Source organism: Peromyscus maniculatus, chromosome 16 (assembly GCF_049852395.1).
Source record: "Peromyscus maniculatus bairdii isolate BWxNUB_F1_BW_parent chromosome 16, HU_Pman_BW_mat_3.1, whole genome shotgun sequence".
NCBI classification, from domain to species: Eukaryota; Metazoa; Chordata; class Mammalia; order Rodentia; family Cricetidae; genus Peromyscus; species Peromyscus maniculatus.
The window spans coordinates 32,051,056-32,072,554 of record NC_134867.1 but is presented as its reverse complement, the minus strand read 5'-3'; the positions used below and the strand labels follow the sequence as shown (position 1 = coordinate 32,072,554).

At 40.2% G+C, this 21,499-nt stretch overlaps 1 protein-coding gene across 10 annotated transcripts in view; it reads left to right on the top strand.

Annotated features, from left to right (window-relative positions):
- Ptprk (protein tyrosine phosphatase receptor type K) overlaps positions 1–21,499 on the top strand; it is a 537,607-nt gene that overhangs the window by 272,426 nt on the left and 243,682 nt on the right. For all 10 annotated transcript variants that reach the window (XM_042262160.2, XM_076552564.1, XM_076552562.1 and 7 more), the window contains exons 5-6: positions 1,262–1,377; positions 19,069–19,243. In XM_042262160.2, coding sequence (XP_042118094.1) covers positions 1,262–1,377; positions 19,069–19,243 — 291 coding nt within the window. The remainder of the gene's footprint in view (positions 1–1,261; positions 1,378–19,068; positions 19,244–21,499) is intronic.

Here is a 21,499-nt window from a genome sequence, read left to right as displayed (position 1 = left end):
AATGGGGCATCGTGATGAGGTCAACATGTCAGGAGCAAGGCTTGTGCCTCTGCTTAGTGATTATATCATGTTAACAGTGAAGACCATGGAGGTTGGCTCTTTTCCCCCTGATAATTATGTCTAGGCAGAGACCTGTGGATTTGCATTTTTGGTCCGTTTTGTGGTGCTGCTGGACTAGAGTTCATTTTGGTCCACATTGTTCTTGCTCAAGTATTTTGTCTTTTTTTTTTTGTTGTTGTTGTTGTTTTTGTTTGTTTGTTTTCTTCCCCTTGAGATCCAGCTGAAGGAAGGTCCTAGAGAAAGAGGTTGCAAAGATCAAATTATTTATCCTGTGTGTTCTATGCTCAGAAAGGTAACAACATGATCCCACTCCAAGTTCAAGTTGGCTTTGTAAGCTCACTTACTGCCCAGCGTAAGTGTACTGTATTTCTGTCTGCTCCTTCATGGCTCCATCTTAAATGTCAGATGGCAAAGGAAGAGTTTGGAGAATAAAGAAATTGATGTTTGCAGTGTGGTATGGTTCTGCAAGACACATATTATTATTATTGTTTACCTTCACCGGGGCTTAGCTTTGCCTCACACTTTTTCCTTCAACAGAACACATGGAGTGGGCTTTAGATTCAAAAGGAAGTAGTAGTGTGTACTGATTGGACAGTCACGTCACCCATGGCAATGCTCCATGACTACAGACATCACTTCTGTTGGTCTGAAGGTTCTTTTCTCTAACGTTCCCACGACTATAAGCAAGCAGGAAGGAGACATACCATTTTTAATAAACAAAAATGTTCCTTTCTCTGATAGACAGCTACTAAAGTTTGAAAACCCGAAAGAATGGTGATTCGGTTGGTTAAATTGTGGGTCAATAGTTAAGTGACCATGTAGCTGTCAGAATGGTAGAGGTCTCGATCCATTCTGTTTTTTTTTTATTAGACTGATATCTACCCGTTTCATCTTTTTGGCTTCCTTGAACGTAACTTTTATTATCACTAACCCATGCTAGAGCAGCTGTTAGTAGTAAACATCTAGTTTTCACTCTGCACAGATCTATCTCTAGGTAAAACGAGGTGTTACGTATTACAAGTACTAGGAAGGAAGTGTAAGAGAGGAAACGGTGTGTTCTAGAGAAAATGAAAGCCACGATTCTTCTGAATGTGAGTGCGAGTCAAATGTAGGCATAGTAAGGACAATGTTCTGTGTGGAAGAGTAGCATGATGTGTTTTTTTTGTGAATAAAACACGTATTTCTCCTCCTATTTTTACAGACAAATCTCCTCATTTCCTCCGTCTGGGTGATGTGGAGGTCAACGCAGGGCAGAATGCTACGTTTCAGTGCATTGCTACAGGGAGAGACGCTGTGCATAACAAATTATGGCTGCAGGTAAGACCCCATTAGTGACTGCGCTAACGGGTTCACTTGGGTAAAAAACATCCTTGTGCTGTTTATGGTTGTCATACACACTCTCCCTCTCCTCTCTGCCCCCTGTGCTTGTGGAAAGGCAATTTGTATGAATCCGATTTATTGGGCTATCTAGAGATTCATAACACACACTTCACTTTTAAATAATCTGACAAAAAAAATGTCAAGGTGTATCATTAATTGATAACTGGTATTGGCGTCTAGTAACAGCTCATGATTCTTAGGCTTCTCTAGATACACGGGAAAAAGAAGTCAAACTAAGTTTTCATAATAAATATTTTGAAAAGCAAACTAAGAAAATAGCAGTCTGATAGGGATTGCCAGACACTCAGTTTAAGAAACTATTCTGAGCATTTCAGGAGGGCACATGGAAGGGAAACAGTGTAAACAGTGTTTTTTTCTTTTTCTTTCTCTTTTTCACAAGTGTGTGTTTGAGAGTTCATTGTAGATCTGACATTTGGACATCTGCCTTGTACATGTGAAACCCTGAATAAATCCTTACTGACTGGATTGTGATTTGACATACATGTCGGGGAGATGTACATGTCCTGAAGCTTCAGAAGAATCGGTGAAAGATCCGTAGAGCATGGAATTGTTTTGCCTTCAGAGAAAGGATTGAAAGTCTTGCTGTCACTCTTAGGTGCTGGGAGGGGGCACAGTGGGCCATGTGTGACAGAGGCAGTCCTAAAACAGGGAGACTAGAGCTAGGAAAGATGCCCATTTTGCTGATTTTTGTTGTTGTTGTTTTTTTTTTTTTTTTTTTTTTTTTTGAGACAGGGTTTCTCTGTGTAGCTTTGTGCCTTTCCTGGAACTTGCTTTGTAGACCAGGCTGGCCCTGAACTCACAGAGATCTGCCTGCCTCTGCCTCCCGAGTGCTGGGATTAAAGGCGTGCGCCACAAAATGCCGGGGCATTGGTAGCGATGCCTTTTTTTTTTTTTTTTTTTTTTTTTAATTTTCTGGAGCTGAGGACTGAACCCAGGGCTTTGTGCTTGCTAGGCAAGCACTCTACCACTGAGCTAAGTCCTCAAACCCTTAGCTGAGTTTTAATAATACCTTTATCATCTGTACTTCACCACCCCCTCGTGTGTGTGTGTGTGTGTGTGTGTGTGTGTGTGTGTGTGTGTGTGTGTGTGTGTGCTGAAGTAGGTGTGTGTAGATGCAGAAGTCCTTGTGTGTACTTGTGTTCGGAAGGTAGATGTAGACATTGGATGTCTTCTTTAATAGTTCTCTGCATTATTTGGAGACAAGGTCTCTCACTGGTCCTGTGCTTTTCACATTAGGCTGAACTGACTGGCTGGTGAGCCCCAGGTGTCCACCTGCCTTGTCCTCTCCAATGTTAGCCCTCAAGACAGGTGCTGCCACAGCCCCCTTGATGTTGGTGCAGGTGTTCCACACGTAGTTCCCAGGCCCGTGAGGCAAGTGCATTCCCAACCCCTGATCTGTTGATAGTCTGCTTCTATCTACATCACAGTAAGGAAAGGGATTGGATTTGTTTAGCATTTTAAATTCCTGGGAATGCCAGTAGATTTCTTAAAGACAAAATATCAAAAGTTAAATTCGTTTCTTGGGCACAGTAAATGGGGACTTAGTTTGCTATATCCTTCAGAGTCATGAAATTAGTGTTAGGGATACTTAACTAGCATCCAGGTATTTAGGGATGATGGTTATAGTGCATCATCATCAAAATCAAATATAGTATAATGTCTAGGATTATGCAAGGTGTTTAGGTGTCACCTGATTCCTGTATCAATCCAATTAGATGTGACCACAGATGTACATCATATTATGTCAATCCACTTATCACTACTTTTGTAATGTATTTGATTTGTAGTCATTATAATACCCTCTTTTGGGCCCAAATTTGAAAAGGATAAAAGACTCCCTTCTTTTCTCTCAGGATGCTAATTCTTCCTACCTATAGATATTGGGAACTAGGATACTTTATCCCAGGGAGCATATAGTATAATGAACAGTCTGTCTTATGGACTAAATGCTGAGGCCATTTTCTCTTATCTCTCAGTCTGCCAAAGTAAGTGGTTTAAGAATGAATTTCAGACTTATTTTCTAATCATTCTGCATCATTCTTATTTTTTCCATTACAATGGGAACATTGGTTGATATTTGGTATTAGCTGCAGGTCCAATAGTCTGTTCTTGGGAACCAGAAATGGTTCTGCAGTCTGCCACTGGTTTTATGCTCCAGGATTTAATGTGACATGGAAATAAAAAGGGTTTTGTATCCACAGACACCAGCTGCCTTGTGGCAACAAAGACTTTCTGGACCGGGCTGGTCCGAGGGGGCTGCAGTCAAAATATTGCCCATTTTTGTTGTTTCCTATTCTGTGGACTGGCTCATTTCATTATGGTTTCTTGAAATTTTCCTCCTGTCATTTTTCAAGCAATAATGATAGAAAAATGCTCTTCAGAAGTTTTTCTGTGTTTTATTTACTTATCCCCTCTTCAGACTCTGCATTGGTCACGGAAGGTGATTTTGTGTCTTTATTTCCAACTTTGACGTTGGCATTGTGTGGTTCTCCAGCCAAGCACAAGTTCACCTTACTTATTAAAAAGCTGTTCTGCATTTTTCAATAACACCACACAAACCTCCTTAATGTCATTCTCTCAAATGATTCTTTATACCCAAGAAGATACTAGAATATAGCATTTACATAGTTTAGTGATGCTTTCATAGAAAACATTTTTAATGAAATACCTATTGTATGGGTGTTTTGCCTTTGTAATTTTCTTAGACAGGGTCTCATTATATCTTCTTGCCTGGCTTGGAACTCACTATATAGACATGCCAGCTTGAACTCACATAAATTTGCCTTCCCCTGCTTCCTGAGTGCTGGGATTAAAGGTGTACACCACCAGTTAGGCTTGTTTTGACTTTGTGTATTTCTGTGGACCACATGCATGCTGAGTTCCAAAAGAGGACAGAAGAGGGCATTGCATTCCCTGGTACTGATGTTACAGATAGCTGTTAGCTGGTCTGTGGGTGCTGGAAATTGAACCCAGATTCTCTGGAAGAGCAAAAAATGTTCTTAACCACTGAACCATCTTAACAACCCCTTCAATAAAACATTTTTGTAGTAGAAATATGTAGCAATTAACCACTTAAGACTGACTGGTCCATATCTGTCTGCCTGCCTGCCTGCCTGCCTAGTTGCCTACCTGCCTACCTTTCTATCTGTCTATCTATCTATCTATCTATCTATCTATCTATCTATCTATCTATCTATCATCTATCTATCTATCTATCTATCTGTCTATATACATACATATACAATTATATTTATATGAGTCTATCAAAATTGGTTATTACTTCAAAAACTTTATATATATATACAAAGTTTTTTATATACAAAAACTATATATATATATATATATATATATATATATATATATATATATTTGGCTATTACTTCAAAAACTATTCATCTTTTTCCAAAAGTAGTAAAAACACAAGTAAACAGGAAGAACTGTAACTCCATGGTGAATCCATACAGACTTAGTCATATGAACAGATGCTACTTTTATTTAGGAAGGAGAATAACATATAATGGTACAGAAGACCAGGGCTGAATTCTCACCTCATTTCTACTCCTTCTAACCTGGTTAATTGTGATGGGCTTAGGGTTCAGTGGCCTCTCTGGGCCTTTATTTCCTTATCTCTTAAAGGAGATGTTTGGTAGAGACTAAAATTCTTTCCAGCTATGAAACATTAAATGAGGTCTTTCTATTATTTGTGGTGATCTGAAATGTGGCCTTGATAACCTCCTTTTGTTTGATGGAATAATGTAAAAATTTTATACTGTTAGTTTTATGTGAAAAGAGATGGTCTCTTCAATTAACTTTCATTGTATGAGCACGTGCTGAAAGTGTCTGCCCAGAGTCCCAAGAAGGAATGTACTTGAAGCAGCTCAGTGAAAGGTTGGCAGATTCTCTCACAGAGGTAGCGGAGGTGTGCCCTCCTGTGGAGTCGGTGGAACAGCAAGTGGTGGCCACCCTCCTAGGTCCTGCACATGGTTCAGATTACATTGTGTTGCTTCAAGTAGCAAAATGTCTCATTATGGACTCCAGTAACAAAAGCTACCGCAGCTTCCACTATTCAATTGCAAAAGAAAAGCTACATTACACCTCTCCCTGGAAGAATTTAACATGATTCCCCATCATAGTTGTCCTTTCTGGAATTCAAAAATGCGAGCACATCTGAGGCATACAGTCTTCCTCTACTTGTATTTCTAAGTTGTGATATTTATTTCTCAAATTTTTATGATCTGCCGTAGCATGTCTGTTAGGTAAGTCGAGAGGTGAAGGGGAGAGAAAGCGTTAAGAGATTCTAAACAAACTCAAGGCATCTCTCAGTTTCTATTATGGTGGTTGTGGGAGCTTAGGTGAGTATGAATCTATGGAGTTCTCTAACTGGTGCTTGAAGATGGTTCTTCATGCTAGGTATATAGAAAACTATTACAAATGTACAGCTCAAAGTGACCTCTTTGTCCACGTGGAATAACCTCACTGCCCATAATGCAGCATGCTGGAGCATTTTTTTCAAATGGTTGGCAGCCTACGGACTAGCACTCTAGTGAAATTATGAGGTTTTCTGGCGGACAGTTTTGAGAATGTGTGTTATGTATATTGTCATATGGTGTAAAATATATTTTAAGACATAGTCAGGGAGTCTGTGGATAAAGCCTTCAGTCCTGTGAAAAGCACCTTCCTCTCCTTTCACAGAGCCCAGTGAAGTCATGTGTATTCTAGGCTTAAATGCTTAACAGTTTGCCAAATTAATGATACCAACTTTTTAATATGTAAACATGGTTTTCATTTCATTACAATTTTCAAGCTCTTAGTTGTATTTCTAAAGAAATCTAATTCTAGAAAATTGGTAGTCCATATTTTAAGGCTTATGGTAAAACTCAGGTTACAAGAATTAAGAACATCAGTAAAATTTTACATATATACTGAAATAATTTTAAGACATCTGCCTATATTCCTAAAACAAGACAGATAATATTCATACAGGAAACTAATAATGAGGTTATATCTTTTATAGGTTAATGTTGTTCATGTTCCTTTTTTATGCTATTTTTTTTTTATGTGAATAGCAGATGAAGTGACTGAGGACTAATTGACAGGGCTGGGGCTTATATAGCTCAGTTGGTAAGTCTGGTTGCCTAGAATGCATGAAGTGCTGGGTGTAATCCTCACTACTGCATAAGCCAGGCATGGTGACCCACACCTGCAGTCTCAGTACTCAGTAAGTGGAGGCAAAAGCATTAGAAGGTTGGAGACCATCTAGGTAGGCTTGAGGCCAGCCTGGCATATGTGTCCCTTGTCTCCAAAAAGTTAAAGAGTGAACTTAGAAGCAAATGACCAACATGTTGCAGCAGCATCTTTATATATACTGACCCAAGAGATATTAAGACACGCCTATAACATGTTTATTCACAATAATTAATACCTTAAAAATGTAAAGGATCCTTAACAGTAGAGTGTGTGAGCAGCTTGGATTCCCTTCAAGCAATAGGACACTGCTTTAGTGCTTAACAATAAAAAAGCCAATTACTAGCCAGGCGGTAGTGGCACACACCTTTAATCCCAGCACTCGGGAGGCAGAACCACGTGGATCTCTATGAGTTCAAGGCCATCCTGGTCTACAGAGCAAGATTCAAGACAGGCACCAAAACTACATGGAGAAACCCTGTATCAAAAAACCAAAAAAAAAAAAAAAAAAAAAGTGAATTACTGGTGCATGTAACAGTGCACACATGTATCTTGGTACCATGTATTTTAAATAGGAGACAGATGAAAAATAATTCAGTACATATTATCTCTCTTTCTTGTTCTTATAATGAAAGTTAATTTAAAAAACTTTTTTTAAACATATAAAAGTAACTTTTAGAACACAGAAAATGAGAAATCCAAATTCTGGCTTTCTTTATAGTTTTTTATGCTTTATTTTATGTATAAGAGTATCTTTTCTGTATGTAGATATGTATACCATGTTTATACCTGGTGTCCATGGAGGTCTGAAGAGGGCATTGGGTCCCATAGAACTCTAGTAACAGATGATTATGAGCTTCCTTCTTGGTGCTGAGAATCAAATTCAGATCCTGTGTAAGAGCAACGGTTGGCCTTAACTGCTGGGCCATTTCTCTAGCCCCAAATCCTGGTCTCATGTAGGAGGAGAGGACTAGAGTGGGCCTGAGCAACTTTCTGGGGTACCATGGACATCACAGAACTTAGATGAAATGTTGGGTCAATGGCTATGCACCTGTAATCCAAATGTTCTCCCTGTCTGATTCTCTGTGTACACATTTTAACTAAATGAAATAAAATGGGAAACAATGGACTAAACCACACTTGTTTCTCTAGTATCCCACTTACTGGCAGTACTAATCATTGTATAGGTGGCAATGGCCCACAGCATTATGGGTATCTTTGTAAGTCCTGTCCACCTAAAATGATTTAAGTTCCAAAGAAATTTGTAGTCATTAGTCTCACTAAAGTATAAAGTCAGGTTGCCTTTGGTCTTCTGAGAATACCTTATGATACAGGGGTGGAGGAGGGCTGAAATGGGTCATACTGTAATGAATAAATGAGTATTCTTTCACGAAGGTCCAGTGTAAGTGGACAGCTACATGGCAAATCAAATAGAGCCCATTGCCGGAACATCTGTTAGACCATATGCTTTGGCTTCAGGTTCTGTGTAAAACCTAAAATGCTAATGACTCCATCCATCATCACAGAGCTTGGCAGGCATGCATCACTGACTTGGGCAGAGAAATTCAACACTGGATTTATTGAATGGCACAAAAGATGTGTGGGTAGGTTTGGTGGCACCATTTGTTTTGGTGAGTTGAAACGAGGCTGTACCGTGTGCTACTGGTAATCTTAGGCAGACTGCAGTCAGAGCCCTGGCAATTGGGCCAATCTGTCAGTAGTCGCCCCTAGCACTGGCCTGGTGCCTGTTCAGTGGGCCTGCCAAGACTGGAGAGTCAGCCACCACTTTGCCCTTGGTGAGGCACATTGCCGCTAATGTCGTGGGATACAGTGAGTTTCTCAGCCAAAGGAAATGTCATTCCTTATGGAGCAACAGATAATTTAGGCAGTGGCTTGAGAGTGGTAATTGGAGAGTGAAATTAGTAAAATGAAATGCAAATTGCTCTGAAAAACAACTAGAGAGAGAGACTGACCTCTTCAAGTCCCAGCTGCTTCCAGCTGTGAGTCAATGAAAAGTGGTGGATCTGCAACTTCGGATCGTGCCATGTTGGATCTGTTTGCTCAGCTGCCGCAACTGCATCCCTCTACTGCACATGACTGTCTACGTGTGAATGAAACTTGTAACATGGTTTTCAGAAAATTGAAGGGGTAAAGCTGCGAAATCTTCCCCTGGCCAAATGTATCCCTGCCTTGTTTCAGATGTCGCTTGGCCTTCAGCAATCTCTACAGAGCCCACATCAAAGCATCATGGAGGCTCGTCTCCACTGTCCCAGGAAGTAGTATACCCCACCTCTAGAATTTTACTGTTCATGAGAGATACTACTCATTTAGAGAAAATACCTTGAGTTTTTGCATGAGGGAAGGAAAGTTTTCTGAGGAAATTAGTCTCTAACTTGATTGGATAGTTTATTTTAGAAAATTCATCAAAAAGTGATGATGGGTATTTTTCAAAGTAATTCTGATTAGACACGTTAATGCATGTTCAGTTTGCATCGATACCATAAAAGGTTGAAAAGAGAGAGAGAGAGAAATGTAATACATTGTAAACTGTCCAGATGTTTGAACTTTCAAATTTCTGGCATTTGTCCATAATTGGCTTTGTGAGAGTCTTCAGTAGGTCTGAAATACTAGTATAACAAAGATAGCATGTAGTTATCATGATAGGAGTTGAATGTGAAAGGCTGATGTCAGGGTGGTCAAAGGGACAACACACATTCTTCTGGAAGTTTGTGGAAGATGAAATGGGATTCATAAAATCTCAGTTTTTAGGGGTTAATAGAAGTAAGATCCAATTTCCTATTTGTACATCCCTGAAGTACAATAATCTGGTCTTGAGTTTGAAAGCCATGTGTTCGGTCATATAAGATGATTTGAATTCTGAGCCCTTTAATTGTGGGGCTGCTGAGACCTGACCAAGCTGCTGGAAAAGATATTAAAAGCATAGTTGGCGAGGGATCCCAGCATGGTCCAGGCTGCTCACACTCCTGGAGAACATTTACACTTAAGGCTGCATTTTTTAACTAGGGCCTTTTAGCCTCAAAGCATGAATTCAGAAGAAGAGAAGGATCACATAGCATCACTGATCATTTCAGTGAGGAAAATGTGCGGCAAAGACTGGGATGTTTGGTGAGACCATTAGCCTTGGCTGAGACCAGGAAGATAGCACACACAAGAGCCATGGAAGTGAAGATGGGTGGGTGATGGCTATTGCTGCAGGGTTAGAAGGCAGAAAGCAAACGTTTAGTTGTATGAAGTGGGGCCGCAGTAAGAAAGACCTTATTGAAGGGTCACTGTGAGGAAAGGCGATAAATAAAATGAATGGCAAGGCTGGGCCATGAGCATGGACAGAATTGGAAGTAGCAACGGCTGCTGTTGGCAGTACTGACATCAGGCAATAAAGGACTCTGACTGGGCGGTGCAGTGCAATCGGAAATTCTGCGGGAGGCACGGATTAAAGAAGACGAATGGGTTTGGATCGAGTAGGTAGCAGTTAACAGATTTGGAGGAAATGGGAATGCTCTACAGTATAATTCTCCAAACCTCAAGGTTTAACTTTTATAGTTAGTCTGTTTTTCATTTTCTGGCTTGAACTGACTTATCTCTAGAACTACTCACTACTCTCACTCTTTTTGGTAATTGTATATAAATGATCTTAAATAAGACTGAAAGGTGAGGCATCCTACTGGGTTTTGGCTCTTTATCCACGGTGAAGTTTGTGAAGCTTGTGGCTAATTAAAGCCTTGGATGGTCCTGGTATTGCCCATGAAGTACATTTTCCCCCCTTTGGAAAACGGTGCCTTTATCTTCTGAGTCTGTGGTCTCAGACTCAGACCTTGAATAGGAACGAGAGTAGGTCAGACCTTGTCTTCCATACCGTCCTAACTTCTTGTTGCCTACCTTGACCCGGATTGATAGATGGAATCAAGCCTACTATTTAATTCTAATTGACTCTGTTTACGGTCTCATTAAACAATAGTGATTCTTCTAGGCACCTCCTGCTTTAAAGCGAGTTCTGTTCCACCCAAGGGGCTTTGTACTTACTAGAAACTAATAGCCATCACCTTAAAACGCCCAATTTTTCCCCTTGGGCCATTTAATTATTAGAGTTCACACATTGTATTCTTCCTTCTTGTCTTTGTATAAAATACCCTGTGTGTAAATTTTGAGCTAAAATCACTAACATGGATCAGGAAATTTATCTTTGATATTTTAGCATCTTAGATGTGGGTGTGTCGTGCTGAGCTGTGAGCACTGGAAAGTTTCATCATTGGCAAATTTTAGGGGTATTACTCATTTCTTTTTGCAATTGCTGCTTTCTTTATGCAGAGCGCAACACTTTACATACACATTGGATTTTTAAAATAGTTTATATAACCTAGGTGAAATGTCTAGAAACTACATAAAGTAGTATAAATGCTTTGTGTGTGGCATATACTTTACTTCCTTATCTCCGCCAAGATTTCTTCTTATCAAAGTCTGCAAATAACAATTATCATTCTGGACATGAATGTACCACCCATGTGATGGGGATGGGGGAACGTGCAGAGTATTTTCCTGTCACAACTTTCCTAATGAGTCACTGTGATTACCTGTCAGACTGTAACAATGTCTTTCCTTCTTCCCTTGGGAAATTGTGATATTCTCCTATTTCATTTTAAATTCCTCCTTTTTTTGTATTTAAAAATTGCTTATTTGTAAAATTAGCATTCAAAGTAATACATTTCATTGTGGCACTTGTATACTTAATTTATCTTTGTTGAGTCTCCCGATCTGAAAAGCAGATCAATGAGTAGATCTAATATTTATGAGATTATTTTATAATATAATAAAATATACACGGTGAAAGCCACCCTAATAAAAGAATATTATGGCTCTGATTTTTTGTGTGTATGTGTGTGTGTGGGGGGGGCTCAGGCACATGTGTCCCTTTTTGTGTTGAGTATAGATGTGTCTGAGTGTGTGTGTCACTGTGGGAGGCAGAGGGTAATCTAGGCTGTCATGACTCAGAAGTCATCTACATTGGCTTTTGAGACATCGTCTTTTCCCTGGTGGTCCCTGAGTAGGTCAGGGTGGCATTCTTCTCACCAGTGCTAGGGCTATGAGTGTGTGCCACCATGCCCAGCTTTTTCTTTTTAAACAAGAGTTGGGGGGGGCATTGACATGATCTCTCTGTGCTTGTGCAGCAAACACTTTGCCTACTGAGCATCCTTCCCAAATCTCAGTCAGTTTGGGGAAGACAGAAACCACATAGGTCAAGAATTAACAGTGCCAGCAACCCCTGCGGCATCATCCTTTTATTCCAGCCAGGGCTAATTAATTTATATCCTTCTTTCTTTGTCTCTACAAACAGCCACCCATCTACTCTAATTATATGTGTATGAGTGTGTGTGTGCATGTTTGCGCATGTGTGTTTGTATGAGTGAGTGAGTGAGAGAGAGAGAGAGAGAGAGAGAGAGAGAGAGAGAGAGAGAGAGAAACGTTGATGTGTGCTGTGTTCTTGTACAATCTAGGGTAGACTTGTATTACTGAACTACATCCTGAGCCATCCCTGATATGACAGTGAAATATGTCCCTGCTCACTGTGGTATACTTTAATGATTAAAAAAAAAAATAAGTCCTTTATTCTGTGGGTCTGTCTCCTTATTTTCTATTCCTCACGTCAGGTCACCATAACTCCATTTCCTCTGTATTTTCCAGGAACTGGCAGTCAGGTCCAGGGTCAAATTTGATCCTTGGATCACAGTGTAAGTGGTACCTGGTATGATAGCAGAAGGTTCAAGAGGCCTCATCCTTCATTATTTTAGCACTGCTATTCCTCAATGCTCTTAATTCCTTGAGTTTGAAATGGTGGGGTTTTTTTCTACTTCATTTTTTTATTTCATTTCTTTCTTTCTTCCTTTTTTTTTTTTATTTTTACGTGTGACTTTCCTATTTTTAAAACAAGCATACAAAATAATATATTTCATTGTTATTTTCATACGTAATTTATTTTTATTGATTCTCCATCTTACTCTCTGTTCCTTTACTTCCTCTGTACCCTTCATGCCTCTCTGCTTTCATGTAACATGTATTCAAATACATGCCTATCACACACTATGTGATGACTAATCTCCATTTCATTTGATGAGATCTGGACTTGCCCAGGAGACGCTCCTGCAATCTTTGCTTCATTTGTTAGTTCTCAATATAGCAAGTTGGTACTTTGCCATCCCCCAGAGATGAGTGATTTTGTTTCTTTCAGTATTGTTATAAGCTCCTGCGTTTAAAACTATGTCCTGGGCCGGGCGGCGGTGGTGCACGCCTTTAATCCCAGCACTTGGGAGGCAGGGCCAGTGGTTCTCTGTGAGTTCAAGGCCAGTCTGGTCTACAGAGTGAGCTGAGTTCTAGGATAGCCAGGGCTACACAGTGAAACCCTGTCTTGAAAAACCAAGTGAGTGAGTGAGTGCGTGTGTGTGTGCGCGCGCGCGCGCGCACACACACACACACATGCCGATGGTCTCAGAATTATTAAGCAGCAGCAGCTACCTAGTTGTGGCTACGAGTATTCTGTGTTAGCTCCCAAGTTCTTTTACCCAGACTTCAATAGTCATGCAAGTCTCTTTGCTTCTGGCTTTTGTGTGATGTTTAAAATTCTTGCCAATGAGGCATCATTTTCTTTTCCCATGGGGCCACTCTTTTTTTTTTAATTGGTAAATTGCATATCAATGTAATAATCCTGGGTTTGAGAGATTTCCCCTGCTAGACCTTTTCTTTAAGAAATATAGACAGAGATAGGCACAGGCACGTGCATACACATACATATTTGAAAGTAAAAAAAAGGTTCCCCAAATTCATATTGAGTTTTCAAATTAAAGTCCAAAGATATTTTTTCTCTGTGTCTCTATCACACCTTATTTATCACTCATGGTTTTTGTGTTTTGTATGTATGTTTTGTTTATTTTGAGACAGGTTCCAGGTTCCAGGGTAGCCTAAAACTCCATTGTTCCACGACATAGTTCTGAAGGACCTTGAGGTCTCCCAGTGCTGACACTCAGGCACCATTTCTTCGGCATGTGGCTATGGTAGAACATTCATACCTTTGGATGCATGCACTCCTGTCACAGAGGAAGGATCACCATGCTCCATGAACCACTCAGTAGCCATCTTGTGTGACCATGAATGGGGATCCACAGGATAGAGAAAGGGTAGCCGTGGAGGGATCCCCGTACTGGAAGCCCCTCCCCCAAATCACTCCGTGCCTACCAGTCTGGAGAGAGACTACATCTCACCCTGGGAAAGAGAGAAGAGGCATGGCCAAGAAGACAAGAGCCTTTCCACCATGCAGAAACCCCGTGCTGTCCTTGCTAATCCCCCAGCAAAGTGGCCAGGGCAGGCCAGGCCAGGCTTCAGTCCCCGGAGCATGACATCATCAAGCTGGTGGACGATAAGGTGAATTCACGGGATAGTGTCACCGAGTACTTGCTGGATCAGACCCAAATGTTAGTTGACTGTGTCCTGACTCTCCAGGAGACAGTCAAGTCCATGGTCATGCCATTGTTGTTGGACTTACCTGTACCCTGGGGGGTTTCAAAGGAAAACCAGAGAATCCACATTTCCCAGGCTTAGACTGCTGAGATGGAAGGGAGGGGACATTCTGACCAGTGGTATAGACCACTTCTTTACCATGCATGAGTGGATTGTTTTCTTGGACACACATCTCTCCATGTTGGGCCACCTCTTTAATAACAACAGCAAGGCAAACTACCCTCATGGTCCAACCAGAGTGGACACCCACAGCCTCTCTGTAGTCAAGCTCTCTTGTTAGTCTTTCTTTGGATGGCCAGCCCCCAAATAATGACATGGAGACTTATTAATTATGAAAACTTGGCCTTTAGCTTAGGCTTGTTGCCAACTACCTCTTAGAACTTAAATGAACCCGTTTTTTTAGCCTACCTTCTGCTACGTGACTCATTACTTTTCCATCATTTATGTTCAACTTATGTATCTCGCTGGCCTTTCTTGCACACGTGATTCATCCCCGAGTTCCTCTCTCTCCCTTGAAGTCCCACCCATTCTCTCCTGCCTAGCTACTGGCCTTTCAGCCTTTTATTTTCCAATCGCAATGATACATCTTCATACGGTGTACAAATATCCCACAACACCTCTCTCTGTCTTGTTTACTATGTGCCACATGGCAACTGAGGTGCCAGACCTGTGTCTGTGCAAACATGTAGAATGTTCAACATCAGAAGGGACTACTGTGTGACGTATGGTGAAGTCAGTGATAATGGTGTTCAGTGTGGTGTAGCAGGAATCTTAGAAGTTCTTATTAAGAAAAATAAACCCAGAGCCTGGTATTGGGGTGAACGCTGGATGATCAGAGAAGCAGAACAAGCCACAGCTACCTCACATCGCCAGTTCCTCAGCTGATCCTGTTTCCTCAGATTGGAAGCCTCTGAGTCTTCATCCAAATGGATCTCAGCTGAACTGCTGCTAGAAGCTTAAAAACTTAACCAGCCAAAGCGTCTAGTTCCAGGTTTTCACACCTTATACACCTTTCTGCTTTGTGCCATCACTTCCTGGGATTAAAGGCATGAGTCACCATGCTTGGCTGTTTCCAGTGTGGCCTTAAACTCACAGAGATCCAGATGGATCTCTGCTTCCCAAGTGATAGTATTAAATGCGTGTGTGCCACCATTTTCTGGTCTCTATGTCTATCTCGTTAGTGGCTGTTATCTCCTCTGACCCCAGATAAGTTTATTAGGGTGCACAATATTTTGGGGAACACAATACCACCACAGTGTGGGGATGTCAGTGGTGACAAATGTACCTCTCTGTTTGTGTGCTGATTATGAGGAGGCTATGTATGAAGATGCATGTTAACTCTCCTTTATGGGAGCCTAAAATTGTTCTTCAAAATGACTTTGGGGGTTTAAGACAAAAGCAAATGTCCTTGGGCTCCTGATCCACTTGCTTCAGCCTCCCAGTTGGAGCGCTACAGGTGTGCACCATCATGCCTGGCGTCTTTTGCTATTCTGGGTGTTTTCCTTAGTTCTTCTTTAATTCTTGTTTCATACATTACATCCTACCACAAGAAGTCGACTGACCGTCACACTGAGGGAATCTTGGGCAAAAGGGACCTCAAAGCCTGCCCCTATAGTGACACACTTCCTACACCAACAAGGCCATACCTCCTAGTAGTGCCACTCCCTTTGGGGGCCATTTTCTTTCAAACCACCATACATGAGTAATTGTGGAAATTATCATGGAGCTAGGCACTGGTCTTGTATGTATTAAGTGCTGAGGGAGAAAGAATATTCCCTGTGCTCAGAAGAATGCCTTTTAACAGCATAGGATTCAGAAAGGTAGTGTAGAGACTGGAAGGAGAGCGTGTGCTCTTGTGAAAGAGGATCAGGGTGGCAGGACACACAACAGGAATGGGTTTTGCAGAATCGATGAGAATGAGTGACAGAGATAAAGGCAGCAAACACTGTGAGCCTTGCCAGAAGATAAATGGGAGGACTAGAAGAGGGTGGGCTCCTGGGAGAGCAGTGCTGAGTCATGTCTGCCTTCCAATTAGAAAGACTGCATGGAGATGGTGTGCTAATTGAAAAGGAAACTCATCTGAGATTTGCATATGTAATGACTGTTTTTGTTTATATGGGTTGTGGAAGAGAAAGAATTTAGACTGATTTTCTGGGTTTATATTTTAGGACTTTTGAATATAAGCTGCTTCTTTTTCTTCCTTCCTTCCTTCCTTCCTTCCTTCCTTCCTTCCTTCCTTCCTTCCTTCCTTCCTTCCTTCCTTCCTCCCTCCCTCCCTCCCTCCCTCCCTCCCTCCCTCCCTCCCTCCCTCCCTCCCTCCTTCCTTCCTTCCTTTCCTTCTTTTTCAAATTGAAAATTAATATTTATTCATATGGTATATTCTGATCACTGTTTTCTCGTCCCATATCTCCTCCTTTTCACATTCTCACCTTTTCAATCCCCAACAAGGAAACGAGAAAGAAAATTAAAGCGATATAATATCTCTTTTGTAATATACGGAAGTTCACAAAATATTTCAAAATGTTCATTCATGTACTCAAGCTCTAATAGAAGTAAATATTTCGTATTTGGGTGTCATACCTTGTATTTGCTAAGGATCCTTTCCTCCCTCCCTTTCTCCCCCCCTGCTTCCCTCCCTCCCTCCCTCCCTTCTTCCCTCCCTCTGTCTTTTCTTCCTTTGTATACATACACATATATTACCAGCCAGTGGGTTGTGGGAACCAGTGAGTATTAAATAACTCTTAATTTTCAAGAAAATTGCTGAGATCCTGATATCACATTGAAAATTGGAAACTGTTTCAACATGAGCAGTGAACAAATGCTATTAGTAGCATCACAGGAAGATTGAAGCGCCAGTGTTATTTCTTTTTACTTTTTTGGGGGCCCACCACCCAGCTCCCAATTAATCACACAAGGACTTGTTTTTACTCATAAATGCCTGGTCTTACCTTGGTTTGTTTCTTTCCAGCTTTCCTTAACTTAAATTATCCCATCTACCTTTTCCCTCTGGACTTTTTCCTTTTTACTACGACTGTAAATCTTGCTTTTACTCCATCACTTGCTGGGAGCTGGGTAGCTGGCCCCTGGAGTTCTCCTCCTTCTCTGGCTACTCCTTCTTCCTTTCTCCCAGATTTCTCCTTCTATATATTCTCTCTGCCTGCCAGCCCTGCCTATCCTTTCTCCTTCCTTGCTATTGGCTGTTCAGCTCTTTATTAGACCTTCAGGTATTTTAGACAGGCACAGTAACACAGCTCCACAGAGTTAAACAAATGCAACATAAACAAAAGTAACACACCTTAAAATAATATTCGCCAACACACCATCCCTTGTGCTTTGTATCAGCTCTGTTCTGCTCCCAGGTGACTTCCTTAACTGTTACTTTGCACCTATAGATTGAGACAAACTCTGAAAGGTTCGGATCTCCCTGTATTTGACTGTTCCAAATGATGCCAAAGTCAATATTTCCACATATTTTTCTCAACCTCACTTACGTGAATGATTCAAAAGTAGAAATCTAGAAGTGGATTTTCTGTACAATCCTCACTGTTTGTTTTTTTCCATTCTCTTATTTATTTCTTGCTGTTTTGTAACTTATGATAACCTTGAACTTCTGATTCTCCACCCTCCAAGCGTCAGGTGCAAGGATTGCAAATGTGCACCTCCATGCCTACCTTATGTGTTGCAACGATCAGACCTAGGCCTTGCTAATGCTAAGCTGCACCGCTATCCCTGTCTTCCATTTTTTTTTTAAAGAGTAATCAAACATTTTCTTAAATTGCTCCTAGTGTAGAAAGTCATCAACAGGTCCATGTTCTATTGCCTACATGTAATTCCTGGGCATAGCATTCTATGTAGTTTTAATCCCATGTATACTTACAACTTCACCAATAAGACATGAGCTTGAGCTCCTAACTAATTCTTTCTATAGTTAGAGCTTTTCTTTGACAATTGTCTGTATTTGACATATCGAACTTTGAAAGATTGGACTGATGGCTCCTTTCATTGTCCTTAGACATATGCCTTTTATCTTTTTACGGTCTGTCTAGTTTTTGACTGGTTGTTTATCAGTTTTCCTATTGAACTACAGAAGATCTTTACATATCTTAGCTGTTTATCTTTTCGTTGTTATATTTTTTGACAAATACCTCATCTCGGTCTGTGTTTCCCCTACTTTATTTATGATGTCTTTCAATATATAGAAGTTATAAATTTTATTATAGTTGATAGTTACCATCATTTCCTTTATAGTTTATGCTTATTGGTTTTGTATGAGATACTGGGATATCATAAATACATTTCCTACTTTTTCATTTTCAAACTTGACAGGTATGCTTTTAACATTTAGGCCTTCTTTGATTACTTCTTTAAAAAATATAAATTGGATATCATTAATCCCGAAGAGATAGTAGTTTGCTAAGAGCACAGATTTGGGGTTGACTTTCAATCATCAATCAGTATTTTATTGTCATTTGGCGTCAAGTACATGCTATATATTTGGAATAAGAATGTGTATGGTGTGGTCTTCATCCCCTTGGAAGATGACTGTCATATAATGTGTGTAGGACATCTTGGTACCACCGGAAACAAGACTATCTTCTTTATCCATGAAGGGGCCATGACTCATTTTCTATGATGCTGTCAACTTTTGTCTTAATGTATATATTTTGCTGTAAATATGGAAAACTGAGACCATAGGACCAACTCTACATCCTTTAAAGGATCCCGATAGTATCTCCATTCCCCAATAGCATGACAAAGGTAAAATTCTGTGGGGCTATGCAGGCATCTTCCAAATAGTTTAGTGAGCAGAATAATTCATCACAGATATTGCTTGCTGAGATACTTTAGATTTATGGCATGGTGAACAACCTGTTTCTGAAGATTGGATTCTGTTTGCAGAGACGGAATGGAGAAGACATACCCGTGGCCCAGACGAAGAACATCAATCATAGAAGATTTGCTGCCTCCTTCAGATTGCAAGAAGTGACAAAAACCGACCAGGATTTGTACCGCTGCGTTACTCAGTCAGAACGAGGCTCTGGGGTCTCCAACTTTGCTCAACTTATTGTCAGAGGTAATACTTTTTGCTTTTGCTTCATGAAATTGCATATCTTTATTAGAACTGAGCAGATCTGTAGACACAGTGATTGGTTTTTAAACTACAATATTCTTCTTTACAAGTCAATATTCCGTATCATTATCAAAATACTGGTAATGTCAAGTAAAGTGGAGATTAGTTTTAAAATTTGTTAATTTGTTATCCAACCAGTGTCTCATCAAATGAAATCTTATTTTGCCATGTTTAATGTGGAGACGCATGTACAGTATTTTCTTCCATATTGCTTTACAGTTTTCATCCCAACTTGAGAGATGCTCCCTCTTGTTGGAGAAATGCTGCAGGTCCTGCTACAGTACTTTATTCTAAGAAATGTTGTGACAACAAGTCACAGTAAATATTTCAGGTAGACCTGTAAACATTGTCAGTAACACATTTCAGTGTTAAAGTATCATTAACTCCTATCTTTTATCAAATCATACAAAGTTAGAATGAATTTTTCCTAATTTTAGTTCCTAAAGTTATTAGAGGAACATGAGAGCTTGCCATATTAGGCATATCTCTTGTGAATTCAGAGAAAATATAGGCAAGGTCAAGATATGTATTTACCTTTATTAAGAATTTACGAGTCCTTATTTTATCTCAGACATTGATTTAGGTTTCAGGAATTCAGTGTAGAGAGAACACAGAGCTCCTGTTAACATGACCCTTGACAGTGGGTACTTTAGGAATGTTATGTAAACATGTAGCTTGTGATTGTGGTATGTATTTAGGTGAAGATTGCTTTTTTCATGAAAGTGATTTTATAGTTTCTTTTTAGGAGGTGACAAGGTGAAATAGAGAGAAAGAGGGAAATTTAGCTTCATGAAAATTTAGAAGCAAATTAGCTTTGTTGAATCAGGTATCAGACAGTCAATCTTGACACAAGTGAAAATAATGTGAAGACCTCACCATGGAGACATTTGGCCAATCCAATGAAAACTATACTCTGAAATTGTACAGAGTAATAGGGGAGCCATTTGTGAATGAGACTTCTCTGAGTAAGGGAAATGCAGGATGGGTAAAGTTTCTAAAGGGTCATGTAGATAGGAGAAGACTTTGGGCAAATGCTTCACACATGGGGCTAAAGAGATGGCATTGTGGTTAGGAGAGCAAATTGCTCTTTCTGAGGACCCAAGTTCATTTCCCAGCACCCATATCAGGTGCCCCATAACTGCCTATAATTTGAGCTCCAGGGGATCCAACCTCTGATGTCTGACCTCCTTGGGCAAGCACACTCACATGCAAAGACCCTCACACAGATACACATTCATGCATGTAAATAAAAATATAAATTATATCTTTAAAAAAGAAAACAACAAATGCCATAGTTCAGGGGCTTGAAAAAAAATGAGATATAATCATAGCCCATTAATCTCTTTTGTAATGCTTGATGATGAATAATTGTTAGAAATATTGTTTGGAGATGTACTTGATTCTCATATATTATTCTTTAATAACTATTGAGAACAGGAAATTAAAATTCAGGTTAGTTGATATTACTCCCAGAGCCATAACAATGTAATACTTGGTGGAGACTGAGTACACACCCATGCTTCTTGTCTCTTAGTGATGATGAGTTCCTTCTCTACCATGTCAGGTTTCCCTAGCATTCACATTTTCAATTAATCATTTTCATCTCTTATATACTTTGCTGAGATCCTACAGCTCATTAAAACCAAAGCAAAAGTTGATCTTTGTAGGACCAATATGCCCTTGTCTTCAATGCAGCCTGACTTGGGACTGCATTGTCTCATCTTACCTGCCCAAGTTCATGGAATTAAAGACCCTTTTATGAAAGAGTAAAAAAAACATGATCGTGTTTTACAGCCTGACTCAGAAAGATAATCCACTATACATTCACATTGATGAGTGCTTATCCATTTGTGTCCACCCCATTTCCGCCCTACTCATGTGAGTCTAATTCATCGGTATGGGGCACCATTGCCATCTCTCTTGTATGAATCTAAGTCTAAAGTCAAAGATGTGCATGAGCCTTCTTTTGGTGTTTCGTAGGCTGGGTTTGCAGGGCTGTGGGTCTGTTATTGACGCACCATGCTCCCTGCATGTCCCAAGTCCTGTGTGAGTTGTCAGATATACTACCCAGAAAGAAGTGATACCTGCTTAGGGCACTTAGAGTGTTTTGGGATACCCGATCTACTACAACACAGAGTTCAACATGTGATGCACTAGAGATATGTTATGTAGGAGCACATACACACAATTATATATACA